The 19,707-nt window shown below is 40.1% G+C and overlaps 3 protein-coding genes across 3 annotated transcripts in view; 2 read left to right on the top strand and 1 right to left on the bottom strand.

Annotated features, from left to right (window-relative positions):
• Positions 1–691: 691 nt before the first annotated feature.
• Positions 692–5,738, top strand: LOC307266252 (uncharacterized protein; the record flags this gene model as incomplete). Its single annotated transcript, XM_080048228.1, has 5 exons — positions 692–738; positions 865–1,089; positions 3,935–4,066; positions 4,461–4,586; positions 5,169–5,738. 5 exons carry the CDS (start codon positions 692–694, stop codon positions 5,257–5,259), a joined length of 621 nt encoding a protein of 206 aa, XP_079904354.1. The 3' UTR covers positions 5,260–5,738.
• Positions 5,739–8,712: 2,974 nt separating this feature from the next.
• Positions 8,713–11,545, bottom strand: mrps10 (mitochondrial ribosomal protein S10). The gene is made up of 7 exons (XM_080047712.1): positions 11,460–11,545; positions 11,215–11,267; positions 10,264–10,312; positions 10,039–10,178; positions 9,832–9,940; positions 9,187–9,276; positions 8,713–9,088 (listed from the first exon to the last, which is right to left on the bottom strand). The coding sequence occupies exons 1-7, from the start codon at positions 11,529–11,531 to the stop codon at positions 9,008–9,010; spliced, it is 594 nt and encodes a 197-aa protein (XP_079903838.1). The 5' UTR covers positions 11,532–11,545; the 3' UTR covers positions 8,713–9,007.
• A 1,382-nt stretch (positions 11,546–12,927) lies between these two features.
• Positions 12,928–19,707, top strand: part of tulp4a (TUB like protein 4a) — a 28,587-nt gene continuing 21,807 nt past the window's right edge. The window contains exons 1-2 of the mRNA XM_080047686.1: positions 12,928–13,028; positions 13,930–14,942. Coding sequence (XP_079903812.1) covers positions 14,691–14,942 — 252 coding nt within the window. The 5' untranslated portion in view covers positions 12,928–13,028; positions 13,930–14,690. The remainder of the gene's footprint in view (positions 13,029–13,929; positions 14,943–19,707) is intronic.

The raw sequence follows: 19,707 nt of genomic DNA, 5'->3' as shown, positions 1-19,707 counted from the left end.
CGAACTTGCAAATTCCCCAAACTTGTCAAGTGTCAGTTTTTTACCTTTTTATGACTCAAAACTCATTATATCAGTCAGTCACGGCATGCAACGTCTGTCACACACAGTTTCTGAGTAATGCTGTGAATGCAACACTGAGGTTTCATGTTTCTAAGATCTTGCTGAGATATATTTAACATCCACATGTCAAATTGTAGAAACCCATAGCAAAATACATTGTCCATCATCAGTAAGTGTGATAATCAAACCTCATGTCATACAACTCCAGAGAGTTATTGCAGCAAAGAAAGCTCATAACTGAACATTTAATTTAATAGTAGCAGTTGTATCACCTTCTTATGAAGTAAAATACATGTCCAAAGAAACTAAATAATCTCTGATAAAGGAAAGATTTCCTCCAACCTATCACATACTGTACATCTTTTGGAATTGGCCTCACATTTGTTTGCCTTATGCTTGTTTACGTTCAATCTGCAAAGAAATGATTTAACTCATTTATTTGTAAAATGCATACTGATACATTTTGCCTGTTTTGCATGTCTTTTTAGATGTTTTGTATGGGAATTTTTATTTTTTCTTAAATGTCAATGTTAAAAGAGGTTGACATAGTAAGTATACAATACATAACTATTGACATGCATTCTTTCAGATGGACGCATGCACAGACAAAAAGATGACAGAAACTTCAAAAATGTTCAAGAGTGAGTCTGAGAAACCTGTAACAGACAACAGAGCTAGGTTAGTCTTTTGGTTCATTCAGTGTAATACTGTATATATATATATATATGGATAGATCATAGTTTTCAAACGGCAAAGGGAATGAAGGCAGTTTTTCTCCATATGTTATTTCTCTTTCTTCCTCAGGGGTCGTGGATTCAGAGGGCGTGGTCGGGGGGGTCGCATGAGTCGAGGTGGCATGCGTGGAGGAGGCATGCGTGGAGGAGGCATGCGTGGTGGAGGCATGCGTGGAGGAGGCATGCGTGGAGGAGGCATGCGTGGTGGGCGTGGCATGATGAAAGGCTTTGGCCCACCTGGGTCATGGAGGGGTCGACCCAGAGATGGAGACATGAATGGATTTGCACCCATGAGGTATTGACATTTGAAATATACATGGTGCTAAGTTTAAATGAACAAAGTAGCTTTAAGTAAATGCAAACAAGTAGAGTCATTTTAAACATAAAGGAAATGCATTTAAGTCAAATTCTTTAGGTGGAATTTTTTTTAAATCTTTTATATACTATATACAGTATCTCACAAAAGTGAGTACACCCCTCACATTTCTTCAAATATTTCATTATATCTTTCCATGGGACAACACTGAATAAATTACACTTTGATACAATGTAAAGTAGTCAGTGTACAGCTTGTATAACAGTGTAAATTTACTGTCCCCTCAAAATAACTCGACACACAGCCATTAATGTCTAAAGTGCTGGCAACAAAAGTGGGTACACCCCTAAGTGAAAATTTCCAAATTGTGCCCAAAGTGTCATTATTTTGTGTTGCCACCATTATTTTCCAGCACTGCTTTAATCCTCTTGGGCATGGAGTCAGGCCTGCCGACACAAATGGCTGGGCCCCTGAAAACCTCCAGTCAATGGGCCCCCCTTACTCATACTTTACTTGTATCAATGTGTGTGTGTGTGCGCTCATCCCTAAATAAACACATACATGTATTTTGTAGATAGACTAACTATCTTATCAACCAGGGACGTGCAGCAAGAGTTTGGGGAGCGGTAGCTCAAGTGAGAAAAAGGACTCTTTTGTGATTATTATACTGTATTTGTTTTTAAAAATAGTAGCACATTTCTGACTTACTTACCAATTTATTGTAATACCCTAAAACTCACGCAATTGCTTAATATTCCAATTTTTACAAAATAACATTGGTTTTCTTGAGTATTCACTAGGTTTATCACAGGAGCAGGCAACAACAAAGGACACTATTACAGATATTGCCTATGCTGCGGGCCGCCCCTGAGGTGCAGTAAAGAACTGGTCAGACATCCTTATGGTGTGACACCTGGGTCTGGTCTATGCAGTATGTTCAGTATGTGGCATAAAACTCATGGAACATTTTTCAAATTGTACCTGGCTGCTGGTGTCAACCTGAAGACATAAGTCAAAGACTTTGGACCTTATTGTCCCCAAAGGGAAATTCTTTATCACAAAAATGTACGTTAAGAAATGTAAACCTGTTTGTAGACTCAGGAAAACAACAGAGTAATAACCTTGTCAACTTTATAAGAATGAAGAAGAACAAGAAAAGGTACACCTGTTTTCAGTTTTACCTGAGGGGTCCAAATACTTTTCACAATTCATAGAATAACACCCAGACACAAGTATCAGAATGACTCAGGTAAAATAATCCAGCCAAAACTGTACAATAATATATCAAAACCAAATTTTGTGACCATATGGCACACAAAAAAGTAAAGGAAATTAATGCATAATTGTATTAAAGAACTACATTTATCTGATATGGAGACACCTGAATTCATCAAGGAAATAATTTTACTGTAACTCAAATTTAAAAAATCTCTTCAAGACTAGATTATTTTTTGAGAGTTCAAATTAAATGGAGCTGGTGGATACTAGAGACCTTGCGCTCCTCCATCTTCCGTTTGAGGAGGCCCCAAAGATGCTCAATAGGGTTTAGTTCTGGAGACATGCTTGGCCAGTCCATCACCTTCACCCTCAGCTTCTTTAGCAAGGCAGTGGTCGTTCGGAGGTGTGTTTGGGGTCGTTATCATGTTGCAGTACTGCCCTGCAGCCCAGTTTACAAAGGGAGGGGATCATGCTCTGCTTCAGTATGGCACAGTACATGTTGGCATTCAGTGAACTGTAGTTCCCCAGTGCTGGCAGCACTCATGCAGCCCCAGACCATGAAACTCCAACCACCATGCTTGACTGTAGGCAATACACACTTGTCTTTGTACTCCTCACCTGGTTGCCGCCCCACACTCTTAACACAATCTGAACCAAATAAATGTATCTTGGTCTCATCAGACCACAGGACATGGTTGCAGTAATCCATGTCCGTAGTCTGTTTGTCTTCAGCAAACTTTTTGTGGGCTTTCTTGTGCATCATCTTTAGAAGAGGCTTCCTTCTGGGACGACAGCCATGCAGACCAGTATGATGCAGTGTGTGGTGTATGGTCTGAGCACTGACAGGCTGACCCCCCACCCCTTCAGCACTCATATGGCAGCACTCATACGTCAATTTTCCAAAGCAAACCTCTGGATAGGACGCTGAGCACGTGCACTCAACCTTCGTAAACTGGGCTGCAGGGCAGTATTGCAACATGATAACGACCCCAAACACACCTCCGAACGACCACTGCCTCGCTAAAGAAGCTGAGGGTGAAGGTGATGGACTGGCCAAGCATGTCTCCAGACCTAAACCCTATTGAGCATCTGTGGGGCATCCTCAAACGGAAGGTGGAGTAGCGTAAGGTCTCTAATATCCATCAGCTTTGTGATGTCGTCATGAATGAGTGGAAGAGGATTCCAGTGGTAACCTGTGAAGCTCTGGTGAACTCCATGCCCAAGAGGGTTAAGGCAGTGCTGGAAAATAATGGTGGCAACACAAAATATTGACACTTTGGGCCCAATTTGGACATTTTCACTTAGGGGTGTACTCACTTTTGTTGCCAGCAGATTAGACATTAATGGCTGTGTGTCGAGTTATTTTGAGGGGACAGTAAATGTACACTTTTATACAAGCTGTAAACTGACTACTTTACGTTGTATCAAAGTGTCATTTATTCAGTGTTGTCCCATGGAAAGATATAATGAAATATTTGAAGAAATGTGAGGGGTGTACTCACTTTTGTGAGATACTGTATATAAACAAAACTGCAAATGTGTTAAAGTTAAACAATACAATGCTTTACTTTAATGGATAAAGTGCTTTCTTGCCCTTCCCTTGCAGAGGAATGAGGAGGATGCGTCCTTACCCAGACCCAAGAGGTCATCGAGGTAGGGGTGGACCAATGGGCATGGGCCCTCCTCCCCCACCACCACCTCCCATGCACTTAAGGGGCCCCTTCCCACCCATGCACAGGTAACCACCTCACACAAACCCACACAATCATATGCACAGACATTCATGGCTGTCAAATTGACTGGATTCAGAGTTGTTTGTCTCAGATTTTAAAGGCATACTTCTCAGTTTTACAGAACGCTTGTGGATATTTTAAACTAAGATACCAGTGTTTCATAAACCGGCGCTCATAAAGACACTAACGGAGACCTTTTGCGTTAGGAACCAACGCCAAAGGGCCCTGAGCATACGTCGGTACCCAATGCACTGGGAGTAGGACTGTGTGGTTGCACCAATTCCCTTTGTTTACACAGCTATTTTCAGAGCCTTGGCTGTGTATAAACATTGGCCTTTTTTCCAGCACACACACATTATGGACATGGTGAGTAGATATTGTCTTTGTCCCTGTCTGTAGGCACGGACCACCTCTCCCCCCTTGTCCAGGTCCTCCTGGTTTCAGAGGGCGTCTGCCACATCCACAAGGGCGTGGCATGTCGCCCCCTGGACCTCCACGCCACTTCCACCCCCGTGGACTGAGAGGGTAAGAGCTCTTTGAATATTAATGTCAATGCTTAAACTTTGCAAGTTCCAATTCTCTGCACTTTCCTTGCACGCTTTTAAGATTCCTACATAAACTTAAAATACAGCTGGTGAGCATTTCAGACATGCTCACACCAGTCGTATTCCTGTTATTCTGCAATGCAAATTAGACTGGGGGTTGTTGTGACACAATGCACAGTTCTCTCCGTCCCTTTTCTCTTAAACCTCATTATAGCTTAATTTCCCACACTTTTAACTCCGCCAGAGATCACCTCTCTCTCTGAGTTTGTCTATCAAATAGCAGCAATAATGTAGTTTTTACCCAAATAGTTTCTTACTTAATGTTGAGTCATATACTGTTAACTTATAAATAAATATATAATAAATATAATGCTCAACTATTTGAAGCCATACTCCGTAATTGCGGAAGACAATACACTGTATTTGGCCTTTCAAATGTTCACAGTGGCTGAGAAGGGATTAAATCCCTAGCTGGAGAAATTCAGATGGCTGCTCTTATCAGAGTGTGCCCCCTGTTGGCCAAAGCCAACAATCCAATGTGTGATTTTATCCTTTTATACAGCTACCACAATGGACCGGTCTCTCCTCCGCCTCACCCCCTACCTGGCAGAGGCCAGAGGTGGCCAGGGCCCCCTGGTGGCCGACGCTTTTAACACAGCCTGCCCCAAAAACAATAACCACGTACTTGTTAATGTAGAAGGGGCTTAGTGCTGCAGTAAATGAAACAGCCCTGATTATGTGTTAAGAAAAGTCTTGAGTATTTTCATGACCCATTCTGTGGCCAAATGTCTGGTTATTGATATTGTCTACTGGCAAAGAAATGATGTGAAACTAATGACAACCGAGGACACACCATAAGGCCTCACAATTTAACAATGTAAAGGCATCCTCACATCCTGTTATCTATGTTAAAGAAATACTGTTCGTACTTAAGGAACTATTTAGCAATGTTGAGAAAAAACCTGTTTAAAAACAAGTTTGAAACAGCTGTTAGGAACAGGAGGAAAATTCTTGTCAAAGTTCATTAAATGTTCTGTGGTTTCCTGTTACAGTCACCCTGTGAGCCTTAAGAAAAATGTCCTTATCCTTAATAAAGATTAATAAAATGGGTGACATTGTATATTTGAAGGTGGGGGGGAATTAATGATGTGCACATCAGCCCTCAAGAACCACTGTTACTAGTTTAGTACACCTTGGACCCCTAAACTCCTTTTTGTTACATGGAAATACTTTTGTATTATATAACTTCACAAAGCAGTACAGGAGAAAAGACAATATTATTCTTGTCAATTATTTATACATATTTAATTTCATATTGTTAATGTGCAGCTATATAAAGTTAAGAGTATTACTGTTTGGAAGGTTGATGTTTGTCTTCAGCAATCTATTGTGTATGACAAAAAGGAAAAAGGCATTCTAAATGAATAGTATACTCAGTGAAGCATACTTCAAGTAGCTTTCATAAATGAAAGCAAATTCCAATAGTATTTGCTTCAGTTCAAGACATTTCTCCTTACTGTACTTTACACCAGTTTTCTGAAGTGTTATAAAAAACTTTATTCACTGTAATTTACGTAACATTTGTGAACCTGTGAATGTGTTTTCTGATAACAGAATGAAATAGTCCTGGAGAACGAAAAGAAATAAAACAAAAAAATAAACTCAACTTCTCTTTTTTTATTTGTTCACAAACAAGTCTGAGAGTTGTCATTACAATTTACAACAATTCTGTAATATTTATCTGAAAGACAATGAATTGCACTGTCATAACTAGTATTGCACACAGTAACAGTGTTTGATATTTGAGCCATGTTAAGCCACTGCAAAGAGGCATGTAATTATATATTATGTTTGGATGAGTGAAGAGGACCAAGAGCCCTAAATTAATGTATAAATTCAGTGGATCCGAATTAAGAATTTCTATAGGCTTGCTGAGGGTGGAAATTAAAATAAAAAAACATTATAACCGAGTCCATAAATTGCACTTTTTAGTATATGGGAATCTGGAAAGATTAAGTGCATTATCATTAATCTCGCATGTAAATTTGCCCGGAGGACTCCCAACACCAACAGCTCCACTTGAAAGGCACTGCTTTGCCTTTTGACCGAACGTCATGTCGCAGTTCAGATTCAGTGGTAGCATGTCTAAAAGGAGGACACAATCTGCAAAGGATAAACACTCTGATATGAAAAAGGACTTTTGTATTTTCTTGCTTCTGTAATAAGATATTGTCATTCATTTCAATGGGACTTGTAAATATTTTAAGAATCTCACTAATGTTTTCTTAACCTTATCATTCTTATATTTAAATATTCTTATGATATATAATGTCTCCTCTATTGCCCTGAACAGTCTCTGTACTTTTAGAGCCAACAAACTTTTAGAAACTCAACAAAGCTGTGATGCAAAAGCACAGACATGTTAAGAGGCATGTATTATTAATACTGTACATTGTATGTTCTGCTGGCATTTTTTAGGCATGACCTCTGGATAAAATATTGTTATAATCTCAGGCACTGCAAATTACACAAATATGGCTGCAGTTTAAGGAGGTTACCATCACAGCTAGTCTGTTTCATAAATTAGCCACAGACAGTTGTTGCACTCTCCCTCTTTCGCTCTCTCTGTTTCCTCTCCTCCCCCCATCCCATCTTTTCAGCACTTTCAGAACATTCTGCTGCCTCTTCAGTCTCTGCAGTCCCCTTTCGTCTCTCCCTTTTTTGGTTGATTGTAACAGACTGACTGTTGTTGTCTCCTGAAGTGGGGGGGCACACAGTACAGTTAAGGTCCCAGGAAACCCAGGCCCACCCTCCACATCTCTCCCCCCCACGACTCCACCAGCCGCGTGAGTGACACCTGAGGTCCGGCAACGTCACTTGAAAAGGTGAGCTTCTGCTTGTGTCTGAATCCCTAAAAAATGTTGTCTTTCAGGATGGAAACTGAAGTCGGTTAGACACAGGACTAATTGGTCAATAGTTAACGACACTTAAACTTTTAGTAACGGCCCCAAACTGTAAAAATCTGGTTTGTAGGATTGTTGCAGCCTACCTAAAGGTACATCAGTCTTGTGAACTCATTTCGGTATCGTCGATACGAGGGAATATATATAGCAATCAGTATTGTCGTACTGATAACTGACATAATACATTATGACATGTCGCAGTAGGAACAGCACAGGCGAGATTAATCATTTTAAGGATAGTATTTAGTTTCAGGTTCCTGTTTTGTGCATGGTGGCTCACTGTCACCCTGTCATGGCTTACAACCATATACTGTATAAAAGAAGCTTATAACCCAGCCTTCATTATCTATTAGTAGAGATTGGCGGTCGACACTGTGGTTTCAGACGTAGCAAACACAGGGCTGCTTTATTATGCAACATATTACAGTAAAATAACTAACTAATGCATGGTCAATAAAGCCGAGATACAATTGTATAAAGATTATCATGGTATGCTTTGGTGCTATAAGTACTGTACAAATATTGTTGCACCATCTTATTTAAAGAAGTATAGTTTCTCACTCCGATGCTCAAATAAACTTAAATATGAGTGGATGTGGACCAGCCAGGTGTAGAAAACGTTTTGTACTAAACAGGGTGGTAGGTGTTTAGGTATATTTATGGAAGCGTTGACCATGAAAGGAGGGTCAATTTCTGTGAGATTTATTTGCAACTTTCTGAGAGGATGTTTTCAAACAAAAGCAGTAAAAAAAAATTAAGTCAAGTAGAGTTTTGGGTAGGGCGAGTCCTCAACAGTATTTCAAAAGAAAACCATGAAAATGTGATGACGGGAAGTTAAGCCTGAAGTCACTTAGAATAAGTAAGCCAAGTTGTTTCCACTATTAAGCACAAGATGATTGTGAAATTAAGTGATTTATAAATGTATTCCTGTTTTACCTCAATGATTTTAGTTTACCTCAATAAATACAAAAAAAAAAGTGTTGTGTGCTTGGTCTTGTGTCTTACAGAATAAACATGTTCAAACAGAGCAGCACTTTGGAAAATCACTCCACATAAGTTAAGCAAAAACACATTTTAAAGCAGAAGGTAATGTATTCAAATCATAATACTGACTAAATAAGGGCACAAAAGTGTGAGTTAAAGTTGTTAAATGCAGAATATGTTTATTGAAAAAAAAACATTAAGATTTACAATTATTTCACTGTTTTGCCACAGTAAAGACACTTACACAAATAAAACGCCTGAAAATGAAGGTGGTCACACAACGTTACATGCTGACTTTTCCTGTGCTGTCAACTCTGTATTGACAAATAATGTTGACATTTCTATGATGAGCAGTTCGCGAGTCCATGATGACCATAGGTTATTTCCCCATTCACCCAACATGTGCACCGAAGTCTGAGAAAGGAATAATCATCTGTCGCTCATCCCTTTGAACTCACTGGCTGGGCTTGTCGTCAACTGGGTGGTCCTTCCACATGGGTTCATGGATGTGGTCTGGGACCTTCTCCATGGCAGTCTGATAACGTGAACATTGAGGAGAAACAATTAGATTACAATTCACAGTTAATATCAGAAGGCGGGACTGTTGCTGGTGTGCGACTGACACTAACTTACCTTTGTCACCTCCATGGCAACACCTTCAGGGAGGTTCCTCTGGACGTACTCAAGGTATACCTGTGCTGTGCAGCCCGTTAGGTGAGACAGCTACAGAACAAGAGAAGAGCAATCTCATGGTTAATAATCTTAAACCACAATTAGGCTTAAAGGTGGAGTCAGCAATTATTGAAAATTGCTTGTTGACAAAATCGTTTTTTTTGTCAAAATCAGAGTTTCTCCTCATTATCCGCTACCTGTCTGTTCGCTGAAAAAAGAAAATCAGTGTTAAAACACAGCTTAGGCTCTGTGAACTGGTATGTAAATCAAGGGTAGGTAAACAAAGGGACCACCCTAGCTATCAACACACCCGTTTACAGAGCCTATGATGTGTATCAACACTGGATTTTCTTTTCAGTACTCACACAGTACGAAATTGTGAGGAGATAGTCACTGCTTTTAATTTTTTTTGACAGCAAGCATCCTCCAGAATCCCCTCCATCTTTTTAAAAATCAAGTATTTTCTTTTGAAAAAAAAAAAAGAAAATGGGCAAATTAGTGTGCTTAAATGCAGAATAACAATTGATAACTGGGAGGACCTAAATACCTGTCTCTTTCAGTGACTCATAGAATGAAATAAAAATTCAGGTCCATGCTCCTCCTCACCTCGATGCACCGATAGTGGGTTCTCATCTCATACTGGACCCTGTGTTTTTTGAAGATGTGAACTGACTTCAGGAGCGTCAACCTCTCCGTATCCTTGCTAGGTTCATAACTGTGTGTGAGAGGGGGAGAATAATAAATCGGTCAGCTTTTGGACAGAGCATTTGCACTACCGTCTTGTGTGGCAGCTCCACTCTAATTAGCACTCACACTTTGTTGATGGTGACGCCCAGCTCCTTGGCTGCCGTGGTGGCAAAGAACTCGTAGCTGTCCAACACGGCCCTGTCGTGACCTTTGACCAACAGGGACACCTTCTGAAACAGTGAGTCCGGCTCCTCCGACACGGCGATCTGCAAGGTTATGAGTGTGTATCATTTTAATATAGTGCTGCTGAGTTTGAGGAGGAGAAATTAAGGAATTTTACTTATAACTCACTGATGAAAACACTGTTGCCGTGTGAAAAGACGTCACTGGGACATGGGACCTGCAGAGACAGAACAGTGAATGTTAACACTGATTCACTCAAGTTTAGTCCAAATGATTCGACTTTACTGTGAGAAAACTAACAAAGAATGATGCTTGAACGTAGAGCAGGTACAGATTGCACAGCATATATACTTGCAAATTATATTTCAGGGTATTAAGGAAGATATCAAATGTTGCATAGATTACATTGAAGTTCATTTGGATAAAAAGTATACAATGTTATCCAAAAAGCAGTGTAACAACATAAGATTATCCAGTATTTAAAATGGTCCTTCCCCATTCCAAACAGTACAAATGATTTATATTATCTTTACTCTGAAACAACAGCTATACATTTGGTTGGTTTTAATTTTTTTATCAATTGAATATATTGTACACATATATTGTAACACATGACCCTACCTTGAAAGCCATTCAATTTAAGACAGATTTCAAAGTGTACAGCTCATTAATCGTTCGTTAATTTTGACCAATCAGAAATCACATACCCCAGCTTTAAAGGTCAATAAATGCCATACAATTTCAGACTTATACATTTGTTTCATCCTTTTGAAAGTGGAATAATGTAGTTCTGCAGCTATGGTTTATAAACCAATCTTTCATATTACAATTAGACTAGTTTTTTCTTTCACAAAGAATAGCCCTACAGGATATTGTCTTTATTTGCCACACAACATTAACTTAAGCATTAAATACAGCCAAATAACTGCTTTAAACTTGTGCTCTACATAGATACTTTTTCTTGTTAACTAATGGTAAAACGTGTGCAACACTGCTTCAACCTTTTTACTGATTTAATTGAATCAGAAGGTAGAAAAACAGCTCAAATAGGAAGTGCACAAGTGTTAGTTACCCGATATAATAAATGATACAGCGCTGAGAAGAAATACTGTAACCTACCTGATTGGATTACATGTCCTGTGAGCTGAACAGGCACCCAAAGCTCTCGGTCCCTGTAGATAAATTCACATTAGTTAACATTTACATATTAGATTTAATGTACTGACACCACCATACTACAACTGCCCCTCAGTTTGCAAATAGAGACATGCTCTCTGACCAATACGTTTACTTCCTTCAAACCAAAACTATCAAGTGGGTTCAATTGTTCAAAAGCAACGAAATAAGTAAGTTTGTTATTGTACCAAATGCGAGATTCCGCTTAATATCCTTGCCAAAGAACATAAATCTCGTCTGAGAGCCATGGGAGCAGCCATGTTTATTTGAAGAAGATAGGACGAAAGGAAAAAATAACTTTCCCAGCACTGCCCTCGTGCGTCCTGGAGTGTCCTACTCCTGTGTCTACTGCAGCGACCCAGACCAGCTACAAGTGAGGAGGACCACCCGCAGCAGCACAACAGACGATTAAATAAATAATTAAACATACTTTCGTTATTCATTTCTGGGAAAATAACTTACTTCAGCAACTGAACTTCTAATAGTTGGGCAGAGATATACCATTCGCATGATTATTTGAAAGACAAAATTTAACTTTCAGCAAGTTTTTTCATATTACGCTTTCAAAAACAACCGTGAGACCAAAGTGCTGTTCATATTTAGTCCCAAGAAAAGGGATTAAATAATTACATCAGTAAGTTTTAAAATAAAATGCTTAAAATTGTAATAAAAACACAATTAACAAACAATTAATTAATTATTTGTAAAGAATAAAATACAGAAAATACACCGTCTTATATATTGTTATCAAAGGAGGCAAATATATATATTTTAGAAAAATTGTAAACCTTATGTGTACGTGTAACTTGCATTACATTTCAGGTTATGTATTGTAATTGTAATTGTAATATATTAAAAGTTGCATTGAATACTGTATTGAATTTGTTTGGTTAATACTGACATTGCTAACCAAAAAGCCTTTTACATAATGTTTCTATTTTTAAACCACACATATATTAAGCTTTGCTTGCTTTGAAGAAAGTAATTCATGTTGTAAATTAAATGACACAACAAATAATCTAACAGTAAAATTATGCTACACATTAATACATCAATGACAATCCAGTGTTTGTTTGGGCAAAATTGAAAAAATATTTACAATGGTACAACAATCACAGGAGCAATTTATCTGCATAAGTGGGCTACTTTTACTTTTAATGCTAGCTCTTACTTGTAATAGACAATGCTTTTGTATATGAAGTAGGCTATTGATAGGCTACTTGCATGTTATTCAACGTGTTTGTTTCTAGTTTGACAGGGAGATATACATTTCTTCCTCATTGGGAAAAGGATTAGATTAAGTGTTTAGACTCTTTGGTCATTGATGTGAACGGTGTACATTTAATTGGTGTATATCACGTGCCCGTCACGTGACACAGCTGTCGCGGCCCTACCACCGTACAGAGGCAGGCTGCAGGCAGAGGGAGCAGCAGCACAGAGCCGAGGTGAGCGCTTCACTGGCCCATTGATGATTCTCCGGCTTTGTTGACAACAGGTCCGATATGATTCTGACACTGCGACACATACCTATTGTTTTTTTGAATAGCTACATGCATAAATATATTTATAAACACGTTAGGATAAACAGCCTGCTAACGTGCTAGCCGTAGCCTTGTTAGCGACGAGTGCCAGCGGTGGATGGACGGTGCCCGAATCCGCTGATGGAGCTAGCTGTTCGGATAGCCGCTTAGCTCCCACTGACTGCTCTTTGTGGAGAACGTGCAGCCAACGTCAGCTGCTTTCCCCTGAGCATCTTGGTGAGCTTGGTTTGAGAAAATATACATTTAGAAAGGGGGAACGATGACATGTATTGTTGTTCTGTTGAGCCCAAGGAGCTCCCGGTTTTGTTTCAACATTTAGGATCTGGCTAGCTGGAATTAGCAGGTAGCTCACAGTTTTTGGGCTGTTGTGGCATCAGCTCACGAGCTCCTGCAGGATTAGAGGGTCAGTAAAAACGGTTATTTTTTTATGATAACGCTAAAACATACGGGAATATTTGACACTAGCTTATTTCTATGGGATGCTCTTCTACGGTCTACAATTTAGCTTCATTTCTCATTATCCAAATGTCAATACTAGTATATTCGTGTACAACAGTTGTAGGTTACATCTTCATTAAATTGTCAAACGACCGATAACCGATAGTCATGAATATTAACGCTTGTTACTTTCCACTCATCCCCCCCTCCCCCCCCCCACACACACACACATTGTTTTGTTGTAGGCGTACTTACGTCTGTTTTCCTCTTTTATTGTTTATTGAAGTGTTCAATACGCGAGAGGCCGCTTTGGTAGGCTACTCCAGTGTAGCCCTACAATAAAACTGAAGCTAAAATGATACGGTTCTTTCTAAATAATTCAGCAATCAGTTAAATATCCTTCCGCTGAACATTCCTGAAGTGATTGCTCAAGGAGACATAAGTAGCGATAAGTGAAGGGTAATTTTAGGCTTGCGCATTAATATTTAAATTAAAGGCTGTGGGCGGCAGGTGACTGCTTTTAGCGCTTTTACAGCATAATGAAAAAAATAAACATTTTGCCTAAACCATTTTTTTTTAAATGAAAAAATAACCAGGCTTTATTATTTGGTAGCGTAGGCCTATGCCTAATTGTCAGCGATAATAACAACTTATTGTTTTTGTGTGTATGATCCAGCAGTCCTCCATGGGAGCCCGAAGGCGTGTTGAAAAGGCAGAGTGGCTAACGTGATGACGTTACCAGGAGAAGCGGCTCTCCTGCGGGCAGACAGCTGATGGAGAGGACTCTCTGCTCCTCCTCTCACACACTCGGTCGGGGTCGTATGAGGAGGTAAAGGAGCCCAGAAATTTCACGCTGAACTGGACATAAACTGAACTGGACTCGCATCAACTGGAAGCACTGGGACGTGTTGAATGAATGGGGTGAATGCTTTGTCCGGTCTCTCCCTTTTTTTGTGGATATTTTGTTTTCGATCAACTGACATGAGTCGGGAATTTGTGGATCTCTAAATAATTTAAAGGTGCACTCATCTGCTGCCTTGTCACCGAAACGGTATCATCGTGGCAGCTCATTGATCAAACGCATCAAAATGACTTGAACGAGTGCCTTTTGTTGTGTCGGCCTATATGCAGCCCATTCCACTCTATGATATCTTCAATCCAGCAATGCTAAAGTCCACAGTGTTGTGACCTCGTTTGCGCTTTTGGAGAAGTGCTCACTGATCACCGTTTTACATCAGTATTGCAAATCACCGAGGACACCTGGAGAGAGCAAGTACTATGCACCGTTGTCGCTGTCTCACATCCGACACCGAACAAGTAACCTCAGCGGAGGAGAGGCTCTCATAACGGTACCGACTCCCTCCGAAGAACCGCCTGACCTCCCTCTGTGAAATCACTTTTTGTTTCCTTTTCCGCGAGGGGTTGTAGAGAGCTGTGGGGATGTTCGCCGCCGTGGAGCATGGTCCGGTCCTCTGCAGCGATTCCAACATCCTGTGCCTGTCCTGGAAGGGCCGCGTGCCCAAGAGCGAGAAGGAGAAGCCGGTGTGCAGAAAGCGCTACTACGAGGAGGGCTGGCTCGCCACAGGGAACGGCCGAGGAGTCGTCGGGGTCACGTTCACGTCCAGCCACTGCAGACGGGACCGGCCCACCCCGCAGAGAGTCAACTTCAACCTCAGAGGACACAACAGCGAGGTGAGAGGGAAAGAATGCACACATTCCTACTCGTGTGAAAATACCTTAGTCTGTGGTAAAATAGGATACCGATAGTTTGGTTGAAGAGGGCATGTAAAAGAAGAAACGGTCAATCTGAGTAAAAATCATGTTTGCATAAGTTGTGGCATTCCGAAAATATAATTTGTAATATAACTGTACCCCACCAGCCAGCTTTTTTTTTTTTTTAACATTTCCGGTATACTTTTCAAACTGATCATGTTTTGTTTACGAGCAACACTATTTTCAAATATTCAAATATTCTCCCAATTGTGCTAGAACTGTTGGCTATTCTGTTTATCCGAAAAGTAATGGAGTCTCTTAACACTACACCATGAGCGCCCCATATATTTGAAGAGTACAGTATTATTAGCAGTTTCCTGTCACATCTTCCAGCTGCAGGGTCAGGTGCAGACTCAGAGCAATGCCCTTGTAGCTGCCAGTCTTTGTACTTGTGTTTGGCAACAAGTTTCCTGTGTAGCACTGAATGTGTTTGACTTGAGTTGAAGGCGGAGTAAGACCCCGTGCCATTGTAGGCTGAGAGTCTTTGTACAGCAGGTGATTGGACTATTTTAACTAGAACAGGGGGGGAGTGATCAGTGAAATCAACATTGTAGTGTTTGGCTAGAAGTAAGCCCTGTCTATCATGGTTTGCATTAGATCTTCCTGCTGCTATGGCTACTAGTCAAAACATGTCAGTACTGTGCTCCACTCTCTGGCATCGCTCCTATCTCTTACCGTGGCTATATACCCTCCAAATTGTCCCACCCATAGTGCACCAAGGCCATTTATTTGGTCATTGGAGAGATCGGTTGAGTAATGTCGGGTAGTATTGCCTGCCATGTATATGAATATTCCAGTCAGTGTATAGCAGTGCTGGCACAAGTGAATATTGCACACAGGTTGCATTTTCTCTTTTTAGTGGGTGTAGCTGTTGGTCAGATGGAGCAAGGTGCTGTGTCAGCATTCCATAAGGCAGCTGAGCGGAGAGTGGATGAATCCCTACAGAGAGTGACTGAAGCGCAGCAGAAATGTCATTTAACTCTGCCCACTTGAATGGAATCCAAGAACTGAAATTTCCCTTTTTGTTGTTTTTGGTGCAGAAAGTGAAAGCTACAAAAGCTACTAATTGACCAGTTGTCTTTCAAAGGTGGATCTGACTTATTTAGGATCCCACCTATTTAGGTAGATTTAAAAATGTCATTATGACACACACGTTTTTTTGTATTCAAGAATCACTGTTATTGAAGTTGTATGATACTGGTGGTTGTAAGTGCATTTTTTTATTCAATCGCAGTAATGTCTTTAAAGGTGAAGTAAGCGGTTTATTTATGTTAATATAACTGTTAAATCATTCTTTATTCATACAGTAATCACTTACACGATGTGCGCGTTTCATAAAGCCGATCTCTCAGTCAGCTGCTTTGCATGTGATCAGCAATTAAACTTTATGTAGTATCCCGAAATTGTATCCAATCACAAGAGAGAACGCTACAAACCCACACCCGTCCGCACCCGTCTCACTCATGGTCTCACTGCCGTTGCACGCCAGAGCGACACATGGGTGAATGTTTATGCGCCTACAATGGCGGAGCAGGTAAAAATCCTTCCCAATGTCTGTTTTGATGGTTTTTATCATGTTTTATCACACTTATGGATCTGAGATGATGCTAGATAACTTGCTAATCGAAGACCGCAGTGCATTAATGTGGTGACGTAGGGACGAGCGAGGGGAATGCTAACTGCAGTAACTGACAGGAAGTTAGCTAAACTGACCATTCCGCTTACAGCTCCTTTTAAGGTGAAACAGCTAGCTTTCCATTGATTCAAACAGTTTGATCACTCACGTTTTCAAAGATGTAATATTTTTATCTATTCATCATAGTTTGGTGAAGAAAGTATGTTGTAGCCTTAGCCTTCTGGAGGACAGATGTTTTACTCTTGACTCTTTGCATTGAGAGGCTCACACTGTTCTGCACCTGGCTGTGTGCTTCCTTTAAGTCAGAAATTGTACCGTTCAGTGTCGTCTATACTCCCTACATCTTTGTATCTCTGTCTGCCTGTCATGTTACATGTACGGTTTTTATTAATATTAGTTTGCATGCCTTTTGATGCTTTTCACATCAACACAGATGCAACTGGTAGAAGATTACAAATGTCACTGTCCCTTTGACTTCATTCTGGGACTAGGAATGAAGTCGTAATGTCCTCTCTCCACTTCCACTGCAGATATGATATGAAGCAATAAAGAAATGCGGAATCCATCACTCGTCCACCCTATGCATAATTTGGGGATTCTGACTGTGGTGGAAATCACACCAGCTAATGAATTCTGTCAAGTTATGACAGATCTGTTCACTCACTCGCGTCATATTCCATCCCAGTTCTGTTGAGGAGAGGAGAGGAGAGAATGCTGTTAGCCCTTAACGGTCCAACACCAACGAAAATGACCCCCGAGAGTTTAGTTTACAGTCTCTCCAGTCCTTTCCAGCCATTGAAATATGGAACAGACGGAAACACTCCTAAACTCTGATTTTTTTTTATTTATACAATTTTTAATTAATTTTTTACAATAGCAACGTTATAACATATATCATTTTGGTAACGTTTCCTTGTCTCCATAAGCTGCACACTCAGCAGTAAAAGAAGTGACGTCCTCTGACAGTCCTGTCCTTCAATCGTCAGCACTGTCATTGGACACTTTTCCTCATCGTGTTGGTGACGTGTGTCCTTTCACGTAAATTAGCTCCAGTCACTTTATGAATGAGTGCACACACACACACACACACACAGGAAAAGAAAAATGCAACATGAATTCATGCTGTAGGTGTCCTGTCTTGCCAAGATCAATACTCATGCCAGCATCCTTAAGCCTGGTCATTATTCCTGTTGATGTATAGACCAGAGTGTCCTGTGATCATTCTAATGTAAACCGCCGTCTGAATTGATGTGTTTTTTGGACTCGGCCCAATACCAGCAATGTAGGAAAGTAAAGGGCGGATCTTAAGCTGTCAGAAATCTGTTAAGACGGGTTGAAAGACGATATTCCCACTGTGTTTTGCAATACTTCTGTCTGGATAAAAAGTTTTGATTTGAAAAAAGAAAAGGAAAAGCATGGTGCTCGTGAGGTGGTGGGTATCGTTCAAAATGTTTTTTATTTACACTTGAGTAAGTCCACCTTAAGAGAAGCTTTGTGCTATTGACTCTACCAGATACGTTGGACCAAAGTATCTTAGTCTTGTGATGAAACTCAGCATGTTGTTAGGCTGTAGCGCCTATTCTGTAGGTTTCTCATGATCTGTGTAATGAAAAGGCCTGGCAGGTCCAAGGCCTGCAGACTGAAGTGCATCCATGCTGAAGGTTTGTCCTCCTCTTTGTCTAATTCCCCTTCAACCATACGATAATTACAAGGGGACGGCTTCAAAGGTAGCAAGGTGTACGTGTGTGGTGCCATGCCGCTATTGTTCCGTCTCCCACAACCATCTTTTCACAGTGGGTGTCCAGAGCAAACTACTTTGTAATCTACACTTTGTGTTCTGTCATGAAGCTTGCATGGTTGCTTAGCAGTAATGCTCAAACGGATATCACACAATCGGGTCGGCACACTATTGTGATCATGTTCCACATCTGGAATTTTCTTTTTGTTTTTATATATATGCTTTATTATAAATGTGGGCATATTATATTTCTTATTGTTAATTAGAGTGTTGTTTTCGGTGTGATTTATAGTCCGATTGATTGAAGACCTCATCAAAAACATGTCTTTGTTATTGATCTTATCTAGGGCTGCCTGAAACGTGATTATTTTAAATGTATTTTTCATTTGTCTTGCTGAGCAATTTTTCGATGTATTGCTTTATCGTTACGCATTTGAAATGCCTTTTCATTGTGATCTCTCCGAGCCCTATGTGACCAATGCAAATGGCGTATTTGTCCGTGCAGCGCTCCAAAACCCACACATATTCAATTTGCAATGATGTAAAACAGAGAAGCAGACGCTCTGTAAATTGCAGTTGGTGGAACGAATGAATGTGGCATTACTTCTTGAACAATTGACAGTCAAAATTGCGGATTTGTTTTCTTGGTATTGCAACACAAAATAAGATATTTAAGTCTGTTCAACTTCACTAGAAATAACTGCTCATTTCAGACTCAATAGAAGTCATACAGACACGTTTAGAATGGGCCAATGTCCTGATACTGTTTTTGTATTATCTAAAAAAATAAAAATGCTGTTGACCTTTTACCTTTTTATTTAACAGCAGGCATGTCGAATTTTATACAATTTTAAAATAGAATAAAGGGAAAAGTAAGTGTTTAATCTTTTTATATGTCTATACTTCTGATGCTGCAGAGTAATCCCTCTGGGACACGCATCAGAATAGATCAACGCCTCTTTTGACAAGTAGAAGTTATTTTTTTCCCATTACAGTGTGCTCAGATGCTGAACAGACGGAGCAGCTAGTCGCTACTTTTGAGCTGAACATCTGAGACAGGCTTGACAATGACTGTCGGCATGTTGACAAGGAAATGTTGGCTGCTGCACATTTTTATTTATTTATTTTAATCGTGTCAACATCTATCTGTGCTATTTCTCTTACAATAGAATCATACAATACTTCACAATGTATTTCAGTCATATCCACTGCTCAAGTACTATTCCATTGTAGATTGATTGTGTTGCATTCTAGTGGTTGCACACATATCTTTCTTTAGTTAAAAAAATATATATAAAAAATTCAGGTAA

Source organism: Ammodytes marinus, assembly GCF_949987685.1.
Source record: "Ammodytes marinus genome assembly, chromosome: 19".
Taxonomy (NCBI): domain Eukaryota; kingdom Metazoa; phylum Chordata; class Actinopteri; order Uranoscopiformes; family Ammodytidae; genus Ammodytes; species Ammodytes marinus.
This window is presented reverse-complemented; position numbering and strand designations above follow the sequence as displayed.